The sequence below is a fragment of the Hippopotamus amphibius genome, chromosome 2 (assembly GCF_030028045.1).
Source record: "Hippopotamus amphibius kiboko isolate mHipAmp2 chromosome 2, mHipAmp2.hap2, whole genome shotgun sequence".
In the NCBI taxonomy this organism is placed as follows: domain Eukaryota; kingdom Metazoa; phylum Chordata; class Mammalia; order Artiodactyla; family Hippopotamidae; genus Hippopotamus; species Hippopotamus amphibius.
In genome coordinates, this window is record NC_080187.1 from 50340180 (window position 1) to 50360109 (window position 19930).

At 35.2% G+C, this 19930-nt stretch overlaps 1 protein-coding gene and 1 pseudogene across 5 annotated transcripts in view; both read right to left on the reverse strand.

Annotated features, from left to right (window-relative positions):
• Window positions 1–19930, reverse strand: part of SMC5 (structural maintenance of chromosomes 5) — a 96639-nt gene that overhangs the window by 31288 nt on the left and 45421 nt on the right. For all 5 annotated transcript variants that reach the window (XM_057720279.1, XM_057720277.1, XM_057720278.1 and 2 more), the window contains 3 exons: window positions 11241–11496; window positions 9306–9460; window positions 5959–6072 (listed from right to left, as the gene is read on the reverse strand). In XM_057720279.1, the coding sequence (XP_057576262.1) occupies window positions 5959–6072; window positions 9306–9460; window positions 11241–11496 (525 nt within the window). The remainder of the gene's footprint in view (window positions 1–5958; window positions 6073–9305; window positions 9461–11240; window positions 11497–19930) is intronic.
• On the reverse strand, window positions 6301–8436 carry LOC130846611 (ferritin heavy chain-like; annotated as a pseudogene).

The window sequence follows — 19930 nt, forward strand, 5'->3', positions numbered from 1 at the left end:
AAAAGGCTGATTCTAAGACCCAAACAGAGCAAGATAAGTCAACATCTTGTTCTGCCAGAAAGTAAGCAGTGCTCACAATACACTGGCAAAATATCACACAGGGGTCAACCTGAAGGTTTCACTGGCCAAATACGGGACAACCTGAGCATTAAAATAAATGACAGTAATGGATTAAAATCCATAAAACATAAAATTCTATGAATTTATATGAAATAATAAATGAGTAAATAAGTGGAGAAGAGCTCTTTACAGAATACCAACTAATAAATATAGAAAGAATAATTAAAATCATTAATGGTTCTTAAACCTACTAGACAGTTTCACGACCAACAGGATATTTTTAAAGTCTCAAAATATCTCCACATACATGATTACAAACAGAAAAATAGTTTTACTATAATGCTTGTTTTGAAGACAAATTTATTCCAAGCAACTTGTAAATTAGGGGACAACATTATGTGAATCTCACATTTGCTTATGTGCAATTATATCCATAAGAAATATAGGGTTTTCTCTAGGTGAATGCAAAAAATTGTACCCAACTGAATAGACATAATAGACATAATCTGTGCACAAATACAAAGACGCACAACATGTCCCTGTCAAACATCTACCACCTACCTCGGTTCGCCACGTATGAGTAACATTCAACCACATCTGGTGTTGCAACTTTCCATCCAATTTCAGATAAGTGCTTTATAATTGCTTTACCCACTAAACAATTCACAAACGGAACCCTTCCAATGCCTATATCCACAAGCCAACTTCAGGTCTTTCACTAAGGCACAGGGTTGTAATGTACAGTACAGGGAATATAGTCAATATTTTACACTAACTTTGTATGGTGTGTAATTATAAAAATATTAAATTACTATGTTGTACACCTGAAACTAATAAGCCAACTACACTTCAATAAATAAAAACGAAAAAGCACATTTATTGTATTCGCATATTTCTTAATAATTTAACGTATGTAAAATTGTGCTTTTCCCCTCTATAGGCCCTGTGGGTTTTTATTATACAATTCTGCACAGTAATTTTTAGGAATGTATATATTGGCTATAGCAAAACTACCTGTACTTTGCAATGGAGAAATAATAAAACAGGAGGAGACAAAATGGCGGAGTAAAAGGACGTGAGCTACAGAAACACCAAAATCACAACTGCTGAACCTCGAACAAAAAAAATGCTAATACCTACCAAAAAAGACACCCTACATCCAAAGACAAAGAAGAAGCCATAATGAGATGGCAGGAGGGGCACAATCACGATAAAATCAAATCCCATACACACTGGGTAGGTGACCCACAAACTGGGAAATGATTATACCACAGAAGTTCTCCCACAGGAGTGAAAGTTCTGAGCCCCACGTCAGGCTCCCCAGCCTGGAGGTCTGGCAACGGGAGGAAGAGCATCCAGAGACTGTGGCTTCGAAGGCCAGTGGGGTTTGATTGCAGGAATTCCACAGGACTGGGGGAAACAGAAACTCCACTCTTGGAGAGCGCACATGGTCTCGTGCGCGCCAGGACTCAGGGGAAAAAAGCGGTGACCTCATAAGAACCTGGGCCAGATTTACCTGCTAGTAATGGATGGACCTGGAGATTGTCAGACAGAGAAAGTAAAATATCACATGATATCCTTACATGCGGAATCAAAAAAAAAAAATGATACAAATGAACTTATTTACAAAACAGAAACCAACTTACAGACTTAGAGAACAAACTTATGGTTACCAGGGGGGAAGGGTACGGGGGAGGGATACATTAGGAGTTTGGGATGGACATGTACACACTGCTATAACTAAAATAGCTGACCAGGGACTTCCCTGGTGGTGCAGTGGTTAAGACTCCAAGCTTCCAATGCAGGGGGCCTGGGTTTGATCCTTGGTCAGGGAACTAGATCCCACATGCACACCACAACTAAGAGTTCACAGGCCACAACTAAGGAGCCAACAAGCCTCAACTAAGACCCGGCATAACCAAATAAATAAATAAATAATATATTAAAAAAAAAACAAAAAAACCCCCTAACCAACAAGGACCTACTGTATATAGCCCAGGAAACTCTGCTCAATACTCTGTAATAACCTAAATGGGAAAAGAATTTGAAAAAGAACAGATACATGTATAACTGAATCACTTTGCTGTATACCTGAAACTAACACAACATTGTTAATCAACTATACTCCAAAATAAAAGCACATAGGGAAAAATGTAAATAATTAGTAAATCTGGGTAAAAGGTATACAGGAGTCACATGTATGACTCTTGCAACTTTTCTCTAAGTTTGAAGTTATATTAAAATAAGTTATTAAAGAGGAAGTAGTATCAGCAGTATCAAGCAGTATTTCATCTTGTGGAACTGAAAACCACAGCCACAGAAAGACAGAGAAGATGAAAAAGCAGAGGACTTTGTACCAGATGAAGGGACAGGATAAAACACAAGAAAAACAACTAAATGAAGAGGAGATAGGCACCCTTACCGAAAAAGAATTCAGAATAATGATGGTGAAGATGATCCAGGACTTTGAAAAAACACTGGGCGCAAAGATCAAAAAGTTTACTAAAGACTTAGAAGAATTAAAGAGCAAACAAACAGAGATATGCAACACAATAACTGAAATGAAAAATATACTAGAAGGAACCAGTAGCAGATTAACTGAGGCAGAAGGGCAAATAAGGGACCTGGAAGACAGAATGGTGAAAATCACTGATGTGGAAAAGAATGAGGAAAAAAGAATGAAAAGAACTGAAGACAGCCTAAGAGACCTCTGGGAAAATGTTAAACGCACCAACATTCGCATTATAGGGGTCCCAGAAGGAGAAGAGAGAGAGAAAGGACCTGAGAAAATATTGGAAGAGATTATAGTTGAAAACTTCCCTAACATGGGAAAGGAAATAGCTACCCAAGTGCAGGAAGCGCAGAGAGTCCCAGGCAGGATAAACCCAAGGAGAAACACACCAAGACATGTAGTAGTCAAACTGACAAAAATTAAAGACAGAGAAATGTTATTAAAAGCAACAAGGGAAAAACGACAAATAACATACAAGGGAACTCCCAAAAGGGTAACAGCTGATTTCTCAGTAGAAACTCTGCAAGCCAGAAGGGAGTGGCATGATATATTTCAAGTGATGAAAGGGAAGAACCTACAACCAAGAATACTCTACCCAGCAAGGATCTCATTCAGATTCAAGGGAGAAATCCAAAGCTTTACAGACAAGCAACAGCTAAGACAATTCAGCACCACCAAACCAGCCCTACAACAAATGTTCAAGGAAATTCTCTAAGCGGGAAACATAAGAGAAGAAAAGGACCTACAAAAACAAAAACAGAACAATTAAGAAAATAGTAACAGGAACATACATATCAATAATTACCTTGAATGTAAATGGACTAAATGCACCAACCAAAAGACACACACTGGCTGAATGGATACAAAAACAAGACCCATATATATGCTGTCTCCAAGAGACCAACGTCACACCTAGGGACACATTCAGACGGAAAGTGAGGGGATGGAAAAAGATATTCCATGTAAATGAAAATCAAAAGAAAGCTGGAGTAGCAATAGTCATATCAGATAAAATAGACTTTAAAATAAAAAATATTACAAGAGACAAGAAAAGACATTACATAAAGATCAAGGGATCCATCCAAGAAGAGGAGATAACAATTATAAATATATATGCACCCAATATAGGAGCACCTCAATACATAAGGCAAATGCTAACAACTATGAAAGGAAATGCAAGGCAGAGATAGAGACACAGATGTAGAGAACAAACACATGGACACCAAGTGGGGAAAGCAGGGAGGGCTGGGGGGGATGAATTGGGAGATCGGGATACCCAATTGTACACTCTAAATATATGTTGTTTATTGTCTGTTAACTGTATCTCAATAAAAGTTCTTAAAAAAATTAAAAAAATAAAATAAGTTATTAAAAAAATAGAGTGGAGGTACAGATGAAACAATATTTACCATGAGTCAATATATCAATGATACTAGTATGGAGGATTCATTTAAGTTTTAAAAATCTACTGTTTTAGTCATTACACTAAATAAAATTGAATTACACAATGAAAAAGCAATTTCCTTTTTAATTCTCTTTCAATATTTCTAATCATACCAATGAGAAAGTTACATATGGTGTCAGCACGTCTTTAACTCATTATCTCCTTTTAAAAAAATATTATCTGCTTTCAGGAAGCAACAGTGTGGATCTAGGACTTACTAACACTTTTTACTGTCTTTACTGTTATGCAAATTATTTGTTTTTCCAATTTGGTAATGACATTATACTTCCTTTTAGAATATTTCATTTCGGTAACAAGAAGTGAAGTGATCTAAAGAAAAATTTTTAAGTAACAGTACACTTAGTACCCAGATATGGCAAAAATTGTGATGGTAGTATACGGTAGTGTGCACAAATGGCAAATACTGTGAAGAAGGTTAATAAGCTACTGAAGGATGGGAAATGGTACCCTAGTAGATATAGTTATAGCAGGAGGTTATATACAATAAATTTCGTAATTTAAAACATACACACAAAAAGTCATACATGTAAGAGGAAGTTCTAGTCCTAATGATGAGACGCTATGGAAAATTGTCACAGTATAAGAAAAAAATAAAAGGTCACATTTCCAGGGACCTATGTCATATTATTAATATATGGTTCAAATTCTTAGCACAGAGGAAGCATGAGTTTTTGAGGCAAATAAGGTACTCGGTGTAGACTAAGCTGGCCATTTACAAAACAGAAACCATCTAATTACACCTGACTCCAGGCCCTTCACACTGTGCCAAGTCTCACAGATTTGTAATCCAAGTAACCTACTTCTTCAGTGACATTAGGTCAAGAACTCACTGTTTAGGCTTAAACAGTTGTAAACACACAGATGCTGCACTTTGGGGAGTCCATTTTATAACTCTGTAGATTCAACCTTTTTAACCTGTCAACTTATATTCACATCCCCTGCCAACTCCCAAACCAGAAGGAGGGCAATATAGTAAAAGTCAAAGAAAGTAAAGATTCTTTCCAATAACTTGTGTACCAGAGAAAAAGAGGACCACTTAAGGTGATTCAGGGTCCTGTCCTCACTTAGACTTACTAGAAAAAGTTTAAACAAAATGAAAATCTAAACCTCATCTTTCTGGGGCTTTTTAAAAAGTAGAAGGCATATTGCAAAAGGAAAAAGAAACCTTACTGACAAGAATAGTAGCATACATAGCTAACAATATATATTATACAGATATATAACAACATACAATAAAAACAATAGTAGCTAACAAACACTGTTCTAAACTTTTTCATTTTATAAATTTAATAATCACAACCATCTTTTCAAGCGGATATCATAGTGAAGGAATTAAGACTCAAAACGTTTTACAGTGAAGAAATTAAGACACAAAACATTTAGTCGAGTTGCCAAAATCAGCAGCAAAGCCAGAATTCAAAGCCTGGGAGCCTATCTGTAGAGTCCATGCTCTTAAGTAAGCCATGCTGGCTTCTAGTGACTTAGATTCTTGGTCAGTGGTATTTTTCTAGTCAGATATAGGATTTTTATTCTTTTTAAAGATGTTTTATTTATAATAAGCTACAACATTATATTGATTACCCCTACAAAGAAACACTGAGTTCATTCCAATACATTCCCAAAACTAAAGGATCATTATGATGTTTCTTTCTCTTAATGGGACAATATTACTCTTCATATTAATTCCAAATGATAATTTCAAAATATGTTACAGATGGAATTATGGACTCTTCTTCCCTTTATAAAACAAATTCAATCCTCAATAATGGCATAGAAATTAGCAAATCTGAGTGATTTTACACAAGAATTACTGCTGGTAAAATAGGCCATAATCATTTTTTGCTTTAGATTGAAGTTAAAAACTCAAGCACTGGAAAATAAGTGCAAAGTGAGTTAAAATATTATGCTGGTTAGTACTTGCCTCTTTGAGGAAAACCTCCATATCTTCTTGACTTTCAAACACAAAAGCTCTCAAGTCATTTGATGGAATATGATTTTCAATATATTTGGCATTTTTATTATCTTTCATATTGATCTAAACAAAACAAAACGAAGATAAAAGTTGATTTTCCTGAAACCCAAATTGATTACTAAAACTATACTTAACTTAGATTTATTTAATTAGGTTAAATTGAATCCTTGAGGAAAAAGCAGACCAAAAAAGAACAGTTTGGTATTGAAGAGTCAACATTTTAAAACATGTATTTAATTTACTGTCCAAAACATAGCAAAACAAAAGCCAAGACTTCAATAGCACCTAACGCATACCGATGTTTGATACCATCTAATAAATAACACGTTCCTTTCTGGCCAACTCATTGACAACATTTTAAATAGGGTTAGATTGTAACGTAAGAGCATAAACATTGCTTATGTCTCTAAACTTTTAATATTTTTCCTCTTAATCTTTAAGAGGAATTCCTACTATCCGTGGCAAAAACTTATTAGTATAAAAACACAAAGACCTAAATAAAACTTCATGAAACTAATGAAAAAAACTTGCTGTGGATTAATTATAACTATCAGTGCTTTCAAGAGAAACCCTAGGTTTGTACTACTAGAGCATAAACTTAATTACTTATTTTAAAAATACTAACTAATTAGAGGGGGCTTCCTAGGTGGCGCAGTGGTTAAGAATCTGCCTGCCAATGCAGGGGACACAGGTTCAATCCCTGCTCCAGGAAGATCTCACATGCCACGGAGCAACTAAGCCCGTGTGCCAAACAAACAAACAAAAATACTAACTAATTAGACATTTCTGCATGTGAGAGTCAGTGCTATGGAAGATACTAAGATATCAATAGTTCAAAAGCTAGGGCTCTGGGATCAGACAGATGTCACTTCCATTCCTATGTCTGACCTTGATCAAGTACCACCTAAATCTCTGACAGCTTTAGTTACTTCATCCGTAAAAAGGGTAGAGTAAAACAGTCTATATTTCACAGAACTAAATGTGGATTAAAAGAAATAATACAACCAAAAAAATCAGTACAGTGCTTGTCACATAATGTTGGTCAGTATTATTTTAAATTACACAATATTGATCAGTATAGAGACATAGGAAAACTGATACACAAGCGAACCAAAAAAATCAAAGCCATATAAAATACCATTACCCAGACATAAACACTATAGACATTAGATGTCTTTTGTTTCACAATTTTTTTGTTACTAAATTACTTTACTGGAAAGAATGGTACAAATGAAAAAAAATATAAAGTAGACGTTTGCTACAACTTATACAAAGGGTAAAGTAACCCCAATATCACCACAGGAAGTCATCTTTTTTTATAGTTACGGATAAGCCAACACAGGACTTAGCTCTCATTATCACTCTCGCAGGGTGCACTTATTACAGATATTCTGCCATATCAGATTCTGGGGCCCACATCTTGTGTAGCTTGGTTACACAGTCATCTAATTCTTTGATGAATTTCACCTGCTCGTTTAGGTAATGAGTCTCAAAGAAGTCACACAAGCAGGGGTCATTTTTGTCACTGGTCAGTTTGTGCATTTCCAGTAGTGACTGATTCACAATTTTTTCCAAGTGTAATACACACTCCATTGCATTCATTGTCTGGTTTCCTGATATCCTGAAGGAAGATTTGGCCACCTTGTTGGTTCTGCACCTTCATCAGCTTCTTAGTGAGTTCTTTCTCCTCATGAGGTTGGTGAAGAAAATATTTGGCGAAGTTCTTCAAAGCCACATCTTCACAAAGTAATAAGACACAGACAGGTAGACACAGGAGGTGTAGCACTCCAAGATGTTCTGGTAGTTGATGGCAGACTCCTGTTTCACAATTTTTTTAAATGAAATCTTTCTATATATCCTATCCTGTAATCTGTTTTATAATTCATTAACATATCATACATGTCCCTTCCTATTAGTAAGTAGAGAACTATGGCAACATTTTAAAGGCCTACAGAGGGTAGTAGCATTTCAACTAGATCTTGAAGGATTACGTTAAGTGTGTGGGCACCACACAGTTGGAAGGAGGTGATAGGAAAGGTAAAGGGTTGTTTCAGGAAGGGTAAAATAACAAAGTATCTCCCTTTATTTCAGACTAGAATGTAATTTAAAAAGTAAAAATATGCCAGCTAGTAATCTGACTTGGTGATAGGCTACTATCAGGAAATCAAGTGATAAGAGGATGACAAATCTAATAAAGTTTAGAAGTATTATTTTGAGGTTGGCATTTTAATAAAAATCTGTTGAAAATTACAGTTGCATTATTATAATTTATTATTCTAAGGGTCACAGTATTTTTTCTTGTGTTTTCTTTCAATCCTTACTAGATTAATCAAAACAATAATGTCTGCATCCAAAACAGGTATTCCCTTCTTGATCTGGCAAAAATATTCTAATAATGCATACCTGAGCAACAAGAGAATACAACATTATTCATAATAATTTTGCTAATATAATGCAAGATATAATAGAACCATATGAAATGATTTTGAATAAAGCATAATATAAACAGGAGTTACAGAAAATAGAACTTTTCATGAATCCTGCAAGGATCTACAGTGAATTCTTTCCCAAAGTAAAAAAAAAAAAAAAAAACATCCAGCAAAAATAATCCTTTTATCATTTGGGGGTAAGTTTTGAGTTTACAGTATACATGTATATCTAACATATCATTAGCAAAGAATGTGATTTTTACTTTTTCATTCCTTCTCATGGCCCAACTTACCATTTTAAATATTTTAGATGGAAATCTTCCTAATAAATCTACACCCACATTTCATTAAATGATTTACTAAATAGAGCTTGCCCTATTCTTGATGACCCATTGATCATCAATAAGACCTATCAAATATTTATGAGGTCAATAAATTGTTGGTTTCATTCTCAGAATCCTTAGGATGCTTTATTTTTGTAGCAGATGATTTTCTTATCTATCCTGTCAGGTGTCCCATATCAACTGTATTTATTTATAGACGTTTTCTACCCCTTTGGCAGCATTTAATATATTGCCTGTTATAACTGAAGAACAGCAATTGCCAGAAGGAACCAGCTAACCACGTTTATACATGATTCTTGGTCAACAAGCTGCCAGTTTCAAACTTCCATCAAGAAAAAGTTCATAGGTTTATTATCAAGGACTCTTTAAAAAGCTCACGTGTGGATTCAGCAGCATACCAGGTGCCACAAGTCTACTAATAGAAAACCAGGATGTTAATAAGACTAAGAATTTTTAAAACAACAAAACCTACGATTACAATAATAAAACTAACAGATACTACTAAGATGAACAAATTTCCTACCGTGAGCATTATGGGCTCAAAGACTCTTTGCTTAAATCTGTTTCTGTTACTTCTCAGCCATAAAACAGCATCATATGTATCACGGTATCTCTGTCTCAGCTTATCTTCCTTTTGATTCATAAGACTGTCAAAACGTACAATATGATCAGCCACACCTAAAATCGGAAAATAAAGCAAAGCATTTTTTCTCTGAAAACCTTATTAGTAAAATAATCTATTAATAACACAAAAGAATATCTTAGATCTAAAAGTTATAAACGCTACTCAGCAAGTACCCAGCACAGTGCAAAAGACCCACCCTGGACAAATCATTCTTAAATTTCTGAATACCTGGGATAAAAGATGATCTTTAAGCTATAAAAAATAAATAGGTCATGTACAAAGTGAGAAAACACTAGATTTCCTACCAAAAGACAATCGCAATAGACCTTCAAAATTCTGAGAGAAAAATTATTTTCACGTTAGATTTTTATATACAACAAAAACAAAAAAAGGGGATAATGAAGTAAAGATTTTTCAGGGATGCAAAGACTGAAATTAATTCCCAGTATCTCTTCTAAGGAAGCTACATGAAAATGTACTCTTACAAAATAAGGAAATAATTTAAGAAAAATGAAGACACAGAATTCAGGAACAGCTTTTTATCCAACACAGAAAAGGTATGAGACAAGTCCCAGATAACAGCCAGGAGACCTTGAGAGAATAATCAGTTCAGATGGGAAGAGGAGGATGGAAAGTTTCAGAATTCAAGAGAATGCCTGATAATTTTTTTCCCAGTTTAAGGAAATGCTAAAGTAAATGGCGTTTCTAAAAAAACAGTAAATTAAGATGTTTTAAAAAAGTTATCAACAAATGGAAATGAGATTATAATGCACTACTTGGCTCTGCTGTGAACAAGTTTTATTGCTGTAATAACATAAATAATACTCAGTACTTCTAGATGTTAGAATTAACCCATAAACAGAGAACATAAAACTTAATTATGGTTCTCAGTAAAATGTTTTCAGCCTTTAAACTATAAAAACAAGAGTACATATTAGAGAATTTAGATAGTGAGAAGGAAGGAAAGTAAAAAGGCTAGGAGTACGAGTATCTTTATCTTACAAATGTGCATTACTGACAAATGTTAAATGACAAAAACAGAGAGTAAGAATATTATTTATAATAAATCAACGTTAATAAATGCTAATGATTACTAATATTAATATAATAATCCCATTTGAGGAATTACAATAATAGGTAATGGAGGTGTCATAAGTTGAAATCTACATCTAAAGTAACAAAATACTAAAAGATGATATCTGAAGTTGATTAATCAGGCCATGTTGAAATAAAAATATGATTAAGATATATGAAAGAGGCAGGAAAAAACTGCTGAAATAGTTAAGAGTGCTTACTCTGGGCCACCCTTCTTGTCTAGTTTTTTTCAAACCATACACCTAGCAGTTTGCTAAACATATAAAAAAATTTTTTTAACTGATCTCAGTCATATATACTGAACAGACAGAATAGAAGATCTTCTCTATCTGAATAATGCTATAGATCTAGCCACATGGTCTACAGGAAAGAAAAAAAAAAGATGAAATTGGATAGGCTTCAAGGAATAAAGCTAATGGAAAGTTATGAAGGCTAGCATGAAGAGCTTAAATGTGACCTAAGAAATAATAGAAAAGTGAGTGACTGTACAGAAAATAAAGTATTTTTAGAGAATTAAATCAACTGCCATAATTTGACATAAGACAATGTCTGCTAGTGGCAAATCCTTACACAGTAGATATAGGTAATTAAGACACTAAAATGGAAGAACTGAACTGAGATTCCTCAACAAGCAGACCTGAACATTTAGAGACACGATTAGGGGAAAAAGAAAGCCATCAGCAGAGACATATCTCCATTTTATAAACATGTCTTTATTCTAAGTTTAATAAAACTTACTCCTCTTCTCCTTCTCTAGAGTATCCTTCTCTCTTCTCTTATCAATTATCTCGCCTTCACATAATGCCTTTTCATCTTGAACTCGTCTCAGATCATTTGTAATGGCATCAATTTGGGGTTGAAGATTCTCACAGTTTTCTGTGGTCCTCAGTTCATTTTGCAAATCTTCTATCATTTTGCGGGTATTACTGATTCTCCTCTGTCGGTCATGCTCTTCATTTTGTTTTACTATTAAAGCCTGCTGAAGCTCCTCAATCTAATAAAACAAAAGCAGGTTAGTACTGGAGATTGTTTTATCTCCTGGTTTATAAGCTTTTATTGTAATATAGTTTTAAAAATGCAAACAATCTAAGAACATGAGTTTTTTCCTCACTAAAAGGTATCTTGCTAGAATTAGACTGTTAATCCTACCAGATTACCTGTCTCTATTTGTTCACTAATACATACAAAGTACCTAGAGCAGTGCTTAGCATGGTTAGCCATTCATTAAATAATGGTTGAATTAACAAAATAATTATAAAGCCAATCAGATTTCTAAATATTTATAGGAAGATTTCACATACTATACATCATAAAAATGAAAACGGTCACATGGTATATGACAGACTTTCAATAAAGCAGTAATAAAAATGAAGAAGATTATGTCACTCTACTAATTTTAAACCACAATAAACCATTTTCTTTCAATTAAATTATTTTCTACTAGCACTTCAAATTAATATTTTAAGATTTTAATCCTCAATATGTATGTTTATATTCAGGGTAAATCATTAAAAAAAACCAGATAATGTACCTTGCCAGTGGAATTTTTATCAGAGCTATACATAGTCTACGTAAGACACACACACCCAATTTATATTTTGCAGAAACAGAATTTTGTGTTGAATTAGATAACGTTAACATATCACATAATTTCCCTTTTTTCCAAGTCAAATTTACTTCCTCCCCTTCCACTATAAATGTAACAACATATTCATTATAGAAAATATAGAAACTTCCAACAAATAAAAAACACCTATAATCTTAATGTCCTTAAACATTTATACTTTTATGCCAATCCACATCTATCAATAGAGCATATGTTTTAGCAAAAGGCAACACTAAAAATTAATTGAAAACAGTTTCTCATTACCTACATGTCCCTGAAAAATTAAATTTTAATATCCTCATAATGTTTTTATATGGATATACCATATTTTACCCCATTGTCAACTGTTAGAAATTTGGGTTGGTATCAATTTTCCTTTCTAAAAGTTTAGCTTCCACACCGTCAAGATAATGAATCTAATATGTAACAAAGTCCCCTCTTTGTGAAGAAAAAATACACAGAAGTGAAGAAAAAATATGTGTGCATGCGTGTGTATGACTGAAAATTAACAATGTTCAATGGGCCTAAAAGAAGGAAGCAGACAAGAAGCCACAGTGTTTAGCCAGGAAACCCATGGCTTTTAAGGAGAATAAACTGGTAAGCCATGGGAGACAGGGAAAGAATTAGAATCACCAAACACATGAGGAAGTCCAAGTCCATCAAAAAGGGGCAAGAAATTTAACAAATATAACCTTTGCAATTCCAGCAAAATAGAGATCAATAAGTTACCAAAAATCATTGGGCTGCTGAAGAAATTTTATACCAAGAGGTCTCTGTCTGACATTGACCTGAAAAACTAAAAACCAGCCTGATGGTCCCATCCTTGTAGCTAAGTTTTCTGAGTTCTAACTTTAACTCATTTGCCACCTTTATACAAGTAACTACCATAACTAATTCCATCACACCCATGTTTAGCTCAGGTACGGTAAGTCCAGGCCTCCTAGATCATCCATGTTCACTAGGATATCATCCGCTTACTGTTCTCTATCTTCAATTTCTCTGAATGTTTTCTCTTCTTATTCTAACTAAAACTTGGCTATTCCTAGAAGACACTTCTCCCTAGAGCCCTTTCAAGTGGTGACCGTTTCCTGCCATAATCCTTCAAAGTACTTCAGGACTTAGAGGTGGGGAGGGTGTCCTCACTGTCCTCCACTGTACTACTTCCTCCGTTAATTGAGCCCCACTCCAGATTCTCTGAAGACCATACAATCAGACTTTACCACCCATCATCTTTGCTATGTTAACTACCGCTCTCAAAATCTCTCCTCACCCCCTTCATTCATTGATGATTATAGCACCTGACTGCCTTTCTCTCCATCATTATGCTGGCCATCATGGAACTCCAACATACACACAGAAAACCAGTCTAACTCTTTGGCTTCTGTTTCTTGACTTCTTCAACTTTAATCGTCTTTCCCTAAACACCACCTCTGGTTATATTAGATTATATCTATGGTTATATCTCCAACTAGGTCGTGTAGATCCCCATAAATCATACCACCTCTGAAAAAATGTATTTCCACAATCCTACTCTTTGAACACCATCTCCTTTTCTTGCATTGAACTTACTATGGTATTCCTATTGCAGCTATCCTTTGACTGTACAGGATCCTGCAATCCACTGACTATTATTTTTTCACAATCAATCATCCCCCTCATTTCTTTCCTTAACTTGCGGAGATTCCACAACTCAGCACTAGAATCACTCCCCTGCAAAGACCTCTTAACTTGCCACCATTCCTATGTCATACTAGCAAGGAAAAAGCTTAGTCCTTATTAAACCTAAATATATACAAGAGTGAGTCAAAAATTATCCACACGCTGGCTGTAGAATTTGTTTTAACTAACTTTTAGAAAAGACAAATACATTATTTTTCGACATAATCTCCTTGCTTTTCAATATACTTTGTCCGTCTATCAACAAGCTTTCATATTCCCTCATTAAAAAATGAGCCAAGAATGCACCACTGTCTTCACTTCTTCATCAGAAGTGAATCTTTGGACTTCTTAAGTGGCGCAGTGGTTAAGAATCTGCCTGCCAATGCAGGGGACACGGGTTCAATCCCTGCCCCAGGAAGATACCACATGCCACAGAGCCCGTGAGCCACAACTATTGAGCCCATGTGCCACAACTATTGAAGCCCATGCACCTGGAGCCCATGCTCACAACAAGAGAAGCCACCACAATGAGGAGCCTGCACACCACAATGAAGAATAGCCCCCACTTGCCGCAACTAAAGAAAGCCCATGTGCAGCAATGAAGACCCAAAGCAGCCAATTAATTAATTAAAAAAAAAAAGAAGTGGATCTTTGAACTCGTAGGGCTGATCTCAGAGAACCAAACAGGTGAAAGTCCGATGGAGCAAGATCAGGACTATAGGGAGGATGCTTTAACACCTCAAAACAAAGTTTCTGCAGAATGTCAATAGTATGGGCAGAAGTGTGTGGATGTGCACACCTTCAAACCATGAAAAACAAATCACTGCACGCTGCTTTTCTTTCGTGAAAATCACAAGTGGGGCATTCATTTTTGCTTGCACCGCAGTTACAAATGAACTGATGGCACACGTTCACACCTGCACAGCAGTGACTGGGGAGATAGCAGCCTTGAAAGGAAAGTGCTGATAAGACAGTGTGGCTAAAAGAAGTTTTAATATAACTGGAGTGCAGATAATTTTTGACTCACCCTTGTACCTTCTATTTATCTGTATCTAAACAATTGAAATAATTGGAGAAACTCTTGAAAACAAGTCTTACTTCAAATTTATGGCCAAACTTAAACAGGCACTCAGAACTCCCAGAAAAACCTACTATATTTTTCTAATAAATGTATGCTCTCATTCTGAGATGAATTCACATCTTTTCCTCCTTCCTCAATCCTATATTGCTAAAGGCCCTCTACTCACTCGGCTCATGACCCTGTCTCATATTTCATTTAACAGTAGTGTTAAAATCACAGTACTCTGATCAGAGTACTTTTCCTCTGTTCAAAACCATCACCCTGCCTCCATCTACACTCACTCTGCTTTATCTTATACAATGTATGGAGAGTTTTTATAGCTACCTAAATCTACCCCTCCAAGGCTATTCCAAGCAGTGTTTCTCAAGTTATTTATGATGAAGGACCTATCATTAAAAAATTCTTAGCAATCACAAGTCAACTTTTGTCAATTACAAATAAAAAAAATAGCTAATAATCATTTTGTAAAAAAGTTTGGCAATTCCTTCAAAAGCTATATGTATACCTATGATAATTACTTCTAGGAAATTATCCAGAAGAAATGAAAGTATATGTTATATTATACAAGAACTTGTAAAATACTCATGGCAGCTTTTTTAGGTTACAGCCCCAAGTCAGAAACAACCTAAATATCCATCAACATATGAACAGATAAACAAATTGTGATCTCAAGAAAAGCGGGGGAAAAAAAAACTGAACAAAAATAAAAATACAACATATCAAAATTCGTGGGATTTCCTCTCATCACAGGTAAAGCAGTGATGAGAAGAAAACTTTATAGCATTAAGTGCATACACACAAGAAAAGAGGAAAAGTGTCAAATCAATAATCTGAGCTTCCACCTCAAGAGCCTAGAAAAAGAGCAAAACAAACCCACATTAAGCAGAAGAAAGGAAGTAATAAAAATATGAACAGACTTCAATGAAATTAGAAAAATAACTGAGAAAAGCCAATGAAACTAAAAGCAGGCTCTTTGTAAAAAACAAGAAAATTAACATACCTCTAGCAAGACTGACCCCTACCCTCACACCCCACCAAAAAAAAAAAAAAAAAAAAAAAGAGTAGACACAAATTACCAATATCAAGAATGAAACAGGGATATCAGTATCACTACAGAACCTACCAATATCCAAAGGATAGTAAGAGAATTTATGCACACATAAATTTAACAACTTTGACAAAATGGACCAATTCCTGAAAATACTGAGACAACTCACCCGATAGGAAATAGATGATTTGAATTAACCTGTAACTATTAAGTTAATTGAATTCATAATTTTAAAACTCCAAAAACAAATCTCCAGACCCAGACAGCATTATTTGAAAATTATTAAGAACATTTTTTTAAATAAACTTATTTATTTATTTATTTTATTGGCTGTGTTGGGTCTTCCTTGCTGCACATGGGCTTTCTCTAGTTGCAGTGAGCAGGGCCTACTCTTCGTTGTGGTGTACGGGCTTCTCACTGCTGTGGCCTCTCCTGTTGCAGAGCATGGGCTCTAGGCACATGGGCTTCAGCAGTTGCAGTACATGGGCTCAATAGTTGTGGCTCACGGGCTCTAGAGTGCAGGCTCAATAGCTGTGGTGCATGGGCTTAGTTGCTCCACAGCATGTGACATCTTCCTGGGGCAGGGATCGAACCCGTGTCCCCTGCACTGGCAGGCGGATTCTTACCCACCATGCCACCTAGGAAGTCCCTTAAGAACATTTAAAGAATTAACACAAATTCTACACAATCTCTTCCAAGACTGAGAAGAGGAGGAAACACTTCCCAATTCATTTTAAAAAGCTAGTTATTATCCTGATACCAAAAGCAGACAAGTATGAAAAGAAAACCACAGAATATCCTCATGAATATAGACACAAAAATCCTTTAAATGTTAGAGAACAGAATTCAACAATATGTAACAGGATTTATAAATTTATACATCATAACCAAGCAGGGTTTATTTCAGAAAGGCAAGGTTGATTTGATATTCAAAAATCAATGTAATCCATCATTTTAACAAGCTAAAAATGAACATGTGAATAAGCACATCAATAGATATGCAGAAAAAGCATCTGACAAAATCCAACACTCACTCATGATATTCTCAGAAACAGGGGAACAGAGAAGAACTTCCTGACCTATAAAAAACCTACAGCTAACATTACACTCGATAGCTTTGTAGTATAGTTTGAAATCAGGCACTGTGATGCTTTCCTCCTAAGACCAGGAACAAGGGAAGGCTGTCCAACCTTACCATTCTTATTCAACACAATGCTGGAACTTCTAGCCAGTGCAATAAGGCAAGAAAGGAAATAACAGGTATAAAAATCATAAAGGAAGAAATAAAGCTGTCTCCATTTGTAGACGACATGATTGCCTATGAAGAAAAATCCCAAGTAAACGATTAAAAAAAAAGAGAGAGAGAAAGAAAAAAGAAAAACTTACGTGTAATCTAACAAAACACAGAGAACTTATATGCAGAAAACTATGTAATCCTGATGGAAAAAAATCAAAGACCTAAATAAATGGAGACATACCGTGTTCACAGACTGGAAGATTCAACATAGTAAAGATTTCAATTCTCCCCAAATTGATATGCATGTTTAATGCAAGTCCTATTAAAAACCTAACAACATTTTCCTGCAGGTATAGACAAGATTTGTAAACTAGCACTAGAAATTAACCAAAGCTTGCAGGGAGCACTTAAGAACAGAACCTTGGCAGAAAGTGAAAACAATGCCTGGCTGAGTGCCGAAGGTGTGAACCAACATGCATTCTTCTCAACAAAGACTGGGAGACATACTAGACTGGGAGACATTATAGTCATTTGAGAAGATACCTGTTCAATAATTAGCTGACTACTAACTAACTAAGCATAGACTTTAGTAGTCACATATGACAAAGAATACAGAATTAGGAAAGTAATTAAAAAAACAAACAGCAACATCATGAGCAAACAAAAATAACACAAGCCTGGAGGAAAGGACGACTTATTTCAGAGTTGCCACATCCTACTATCTAAGCTGAACCATTTCAACAAAAAATTACAACACATTCAACAAAACAAGAAAGTATAACCCATACACAGGAAAAAAAAAAGCAGTCAACAGAAAATGTCCCTCAGGAAGCCCAAAAATAGTTAAAAAATACTTTAAGACAGATATTTCAAATATGCACAATGAACTAAAGGAAAACTGTCTAAAGAACTAAAGCAAGAGAACAATGTCTCACTGAATAGAGAATGTAAGCAGAGAGAAATTATAAAAGTGAGCCAAGGAGAAATTCTAAGTTGAAAAGTGTAACAAATGAAATAAAAAATTCACTAGTGGAATTCAATGGCAAATCTGAACATGCAAAACTAAGAATAAGTGAGCTTGAAGATGGGTCAATTGACAGTATTCAGTCTGAGGATCAGAGGAAAAAAAAAAGAAAAATAAATGGAACGTAGGATACTATGAAGTATATCAAAAACATGTATAAAATGAGTCTCAGAAGGAGAGAAGAAAAGGTAAGAAGCAGGAAGAATATCTGAATAATGACCCTAAACTTCCCAACTGTGATGAAGAACACTAATCTACACATCAAAGAAGCTCCATTAATTGCAAGCAGGATAAACTGAAGGTGAGTCACATCCAAAAATTTCAGTTAACTGTTGAAAGAAAAAGAGGGAATTTTGAAAGGAAGAAAAAAGTAACTCATTATGTACAAGGGATCCTCAATAAGATCAATAACTGATTCCCCATCAGAAATCATGGAGGCCAGAAGGCAATGGGATGTTACATTCAAAGTACTAAAAGAAAACCAAGAATTCTATACCCAACAAAACTGTCCTTCCAAAACAAAGAAAAACTTAAGACATTCCCACATAAATAAATACTGGAAGAATTCCATCATTAGCAGACCTGCCCTACAAGAAATACTAAAGGAAGTCTTTCAGGATGAAATGAAAGGACACTAGACAGTAACCTGAATCTACACAAAGAAATAAAGAGCACCAGTAAAGGTAACTACATAGGTAAATAAAAGATAGTAAAAATGTATTTGTTGTTTGTAACTCTTTTTTTCTCCTATTTGATATAAAAGACAACTGTTATGGTATAATAAAAAAACACCCATTTGGTCTTTGGCCCTGGTTCCTGGCTCAGAGATCTTAAAACCTTTAGAATTTCCTGAGTGACAGAAGTGTGTTTTGTTATTCACACTAAGCCCTTTTTGCAGATAACTGATTTTATGCTAATAAGATGACTCTTAGCAGGGCCCCTATACAGCTTCAGGATAGAGGCTGATTGCCAGAAGAAGCAACCACATCATTAAAGCATTGTAATTTTCAGCCCTACCCACTGCCCTCAAAGAGCAGAATGAAGCTGGAGACTGACCTCAATCACCAATAGCCAATAATTTAATTAATCATATCCAGGTAATGAAACTTCAATAAAAACTCTTGAACAACACAGTTATGGAGCTTCTGGGTTAGTGAACATGTCCATATGTTGGGAAGGTGGTGCACCCAGAAAGGGAACAGAAGCTCGGCATCACTCTACCCTTCATACCTTGTGCTATGCACCTCTTTCATTTGGCTGTTCCTAGGAGTTGTATCCTTTATAATAAACTGGTAATTGATAGTATAATGTTTTCCTGAGTTCTGTGAGTCGTTCTAGTGAATACTGAACCTGGAGGGGGGCCGGAGTGGCTGTGGGAACCCCTAAAATTGTAGCCAAGTTAGAGAGAAGAGTAGGAAACCTGAGGTCTGAGGACTTGAGACTGGTGTCTAAAGCCAGGGCTGTCTTTTGGGACTGAGCCATAAATTTTAGAATCTGCTTTAATTCCAAGTAGTATCAGAACTGAACTGAACTGTAGGACACAAAGTTGGTGTCAGAGAATGAGACAATTATTGCCACAAAAATGAAACTGTATACAGAAATAATTATAGAACTATGCTGACAGGCTTATAATGATTGAAAATGTACCTGGTATGACAATAACAACACAAAGGAAGGAAAAGGGAACAGAGCTATATGGGAGCAAAGTTTTGTATACTACTCAAGTTCATATTAATACGAACTAGATTATTATAAATTAAGATGTTATTTATA